This window comes from Myotis lucifugus, unplaced genomic scaffold (assembly GCF_000147115.1).
Source record: "Myotis lucifugus unplaced genomic scaffold, Myoluc2.0 scaffold_311, whole genome shotgun sequence".
NCBI lineage: Eukaryota > Metazoa > Chordata > Mammalia > Chiroptera > Vespertilionidae > Myotis > Myotis lucifugus.
Genome location: NW_005871359.1, coordinates 786,818 through 790,306, shown reverse-complemented (window position 1 = coordinate 790,306; position 3,489 = coordinate 786,818). Strand labels below are relative to the sequence as shown.

The 3,489-nt window shown below is 64.5% G+C and overlaps 1 protein-coding gene across 1 annotated transcript in view; it reads left to right on the top strand.

Moving 5' to 3' along the window:
• Positions 1-2,580, top strand: part of LOC102440633 (myocyte-specific enhancer factor 2B) — a 28,501-nt gene extending 25,921 nt beyond the window's left edge. Inside the window, exons 6-11 of the mRNA XM_014465833.2 lie at positions 247-381; positions 854-1,001; positions 1,175-1,308; positions 1,399-1,480; positions 1,645-1,756; positions 2,125-2,580. Of these exons, the coding sequence (XP_014321319.1) occupies positions 247-381; positions 854-1,001; positions 1,175-1,308; positions 1,399-1,480; positions 1,645-1,756; positions 2,125-2,350 (837 nt within the window). The 3' untranslated portion in view covers positions 2,351-2,580. The remainder of the gene's footprint in view (positions 1-246; positions 382-853; positions 1,002-1,174; positions 1,309-1,398; positions 1,481-1,644; positions 1,757-2,124) is intronic.
• The last annotated feature ends 909 nt before the right edge of the window (positions 2,581-3,489 follow it).

Below are 3,489 nucleotides of genomic sequence, written 5' to 3'. Positions count from 1 at the left end.
CAGTGCCAGCCCGGCCGGGGGTGGAACCTGTGGTTTCAGGGCCAAGACAGTCCCTCTCTCACACACCAGTTGGAACTTAGCAAATGATAAGTCACTGGAGTCCTTGGTCAATGGGATTTAGCTGGAGCAGGCTGTGCCTGCACTCTGCCCCACCCACAGAGCCGGGTAGGTCTCTCCCCTCACCATACAGCCAGGCTCCCTGGCTAGGATGGGGGAGATTCATCCTGCTGTGTCCCCTCCCCACAGACACTGAAGCGGAGGGGTGTGGGCCTCGATGGGCCAGAGCTGGAGCCAGAGGAGGGGCCTGAGGGCCCGGGAGAGAAGCTTCGGAGGCTGGCAGGTGATGGGGGTGAGCCAGCCTTGCCCCGACCCCGGCTCTATGTAAGTGACTCCCCGCCCTGCCATGAATGTGCACACCCCCCAGCCCCCCCGACCTCTTAGGCCCACGTGGTCAAGGCCGAGACTGGAAAAGGGCCAAGAAGCCTAGAGTATGGTGGTAGGTCTCTGCCTGGGTGGGCAGGAAAAGCTTCCTGGAGGAGTGGGCATTGTAGCTGGGGCTTTGAAAGATGAATAAGAGTTCAAAAGGCAGATAATTCCTTCTTTTCTTTCCTTCTATTTTATTTTTTTTATTCATCAAATACCTGGGAAGCCCCCTCAGTGCCAAGCTCATGCTGAGTGAGAAGCCTCAGCTCTGGGCCTAGCTGTCCAGGAGCAGCAGAGCCAGGCCCCTGGGAGGTTAGGCCAGAGGGGGGAGCAGTGCGGGCTTCCAAACGGTGGAGGCTGGGATATTCTCTTGGACTTGGTGTCCTCACCTCCTTGGCCCTCCAACCACTCGTGTCCTCTCTGCCCTCAGCCAGCAGCCCCCGCCATGCCCAGCCCAGACATGGTATATGGGGCCCTGCCCCCACCAGGCTGTGACTCCAACGGGCTTGGGGAGGCCCTGCCGGCCCAGAGCCGCCCATCCCCCTTCAGGCCAGCAGCCCCCAAAGCTGGGCCCCCGGGTAAGCATGGGGCCTAGGCCCTGGGGAAGGTGGGGGCGGGGTCCCAGGGGAGCTTGTGTGTGTGTGCGGGGGTCTTGGCTCAGCACTGCTTGGCTGTGTTCATCACTCTGGACTCAGACTTCGGTAGATGACAGGGCTGCCTGCCCTCTCCCTGGGGGTCTCCTGCTCCACAGGCTTGGCCCATCCTCTCTTCTCACCAAGCCACCTTGCCAGCAAGACACCGCCACCCCTGTACCTGGCAGCAGACGGGAGGAGGCCAGACCTGCCTGGAGGCCTGGCAGGGGCCCGAGGGGGACTGAGCACCTCAGTGAGTGAGGGGAGGAGTGCCAGGCTGAGGGGGCAGGCAGGGTGGCCTGAGTGCGGGCCTCAGCTTCCCCCTCACCCTTTCTCCACACAGAGAGGCCTCTACAGTAGCCTGCAGAGTCCATGCTCGGCCGCAGCTCCAGGACCCTTCCCTTTCCTCCCAGCAGGCCCCCCAGGTATGCACCCCCCACCAGCTCTGCTGTGGGCGACATCCGTACACCTGCCTGCTGGGCACGCCCCCTCCTGCCAACTGAAAACTGGCTGGTGGGGTGGATCAGGCTTGGGCAAGGGGCTCCCAGCGGTGGGGGCCTCAGCTTGCTCCTCTTGCCCCCGCCCCCAGAATATGGCCTGGGAGACCCCCCTCCGCCCCCCGGCTTGCTGCAGCCCCCTTCCCTGGCCCCCTGGCAGCCCTCGAGGGGTGATGGGCCCCTAGCCGGCCTTGCCCAGCCCAGGTAAGTGCCCCGATGCCTCTCCAACCCCGAGTCGGGCTCCGTGGGGCCTTTTCACAGCTTCCGAAGCCCCCAGCCACTGCTGACACCAGGTGGCCACTCCTGTTTCTGCACCCAGCCCTTCCGGAGTGCGGGTGCGGAGGGCGGGGGGCGGGGGGCGGGGATTCTATTTTGGAGGCCCCAAGAGGGAAGGCCACCCCCTCCTTTCCCAAGGTCCTCCTGCCAAGCCTTTGCCCAAGCCGTGCCACCTCCGGGTTTCCCTCCTTCCTTGCAAAGCTCACACGGCCCCCATCTCATTCATGCTCTCTCTCTCTCTCTCTCTCTCTCTCTCTCTCTCTCTCTCTCTCTCTCTTTCTCCCGCCCCCCTGCAGTGGGGGCCGCAGCCTGGGCGAGGAGGGTGCTCCAGCCCGCGGTGCCTCCCCACTGACCCCCCACGTCAGCATCAAGTCCGAGCGCCTCTCGCCAGCACCCGGTGGCCCCGGCGACTTTTCCAAGACCTTCCCCTACCCCTTGCTCCTGGCCCGGCCTCTGGCAGAGCCCCTGCGGCCCGGGCCCCCGCTGCGCCGGCTTCCCCCTGCAGATGGCTGGCCCCGGTAGTGGACCCGGGGGGTGGGGGTGGGGGTACTGGCCTTGACCCCCCCACCAGGCCGGGCGAGGGCACGAGGACTCCCAACCTCCCTCCGGGTGTCCTCAGAGAAGACCCAATGGATGTGACGCCTCCACGGTGGTCCTGGAGGAGGAAGGCTGGGCTGGATCCATGGTCCCGGCTCTGTCGCCCCTTCCTGAGTGTGTACCCACCAATAAAGCACGTGGGCTCCATGGATGAAGTGATCTGTCCTGCTCAGAGCCATCCCTACCCCTGCGCAGTCCTCCCATCTCCTCCCCTGGGGCCTCAGTCTTGGCTTGTCTGGGTTTGGGGTACTCCTGCCAGAATTCCATCCTGAGATGAGGGTTAGGGTTAGGGTTCGGATGGGGTATGGGGGGAAAGTTCCTGGTGGGTGGCAGGACAGGGGCCCTGCAGGGGGCACAAATGAACTGGTGACAGTGGTGAGCAGCTGGGCCACTGAGGCCTTGGGAGGTCTTTTGGAGCTTGTCCCTAGAGTGCTCCCACCCAACTGCCCCTAAAGTGCTCCCACCCAACTACCCCTAGAGTGGTCCCACCGCCTACCCCTAGAGTGCTCCCACCTCCTGCCCCTAGAGTGGTCCCACCCCCTGCCCCTAGAGTGCTCCCACCCAACTACCCCTAGAGTGGTCCCACCGCCTACCCCTAGAGTGGTCCCACCCAACTGCCCCTAGAGTGGTCCCACCCAACTGCCCCTAGAGTGCTCCCACCCAACTACCCCTAGAGTGGTCCCACCGCCTACCCCTAGAGTGGTCCCACCCAACTGCCCCTAGAGTGGTCCCACCGCCTACCCCTAGAGTGGTCCCACCCAACTGCCCCTAGAGTGGTCCCACCGCCTACCCCTAGAGTGGTCCCACCCAACTGCCCCTAGAGTGGTCCCACCCAACTGCCCCTAGAGTGCTCCCACCCAACTACCCCTAGAGTGGTCCCACCGCCTACCCCTAGAGTGGTCCCACCCAACTGCCCCTAGAGTGCTCCCACCCAACTACCCCTAGAGTGGTCCCACCGCCTACCCCTAGAGTGGTCCCACCCAACTGCCCCTAGAGTGCTCCCACCCCCTGACCCTAGAGTGCTCCCACCCCCTGACCCTAGAGTGCTCCCACCCCCTTGCCCC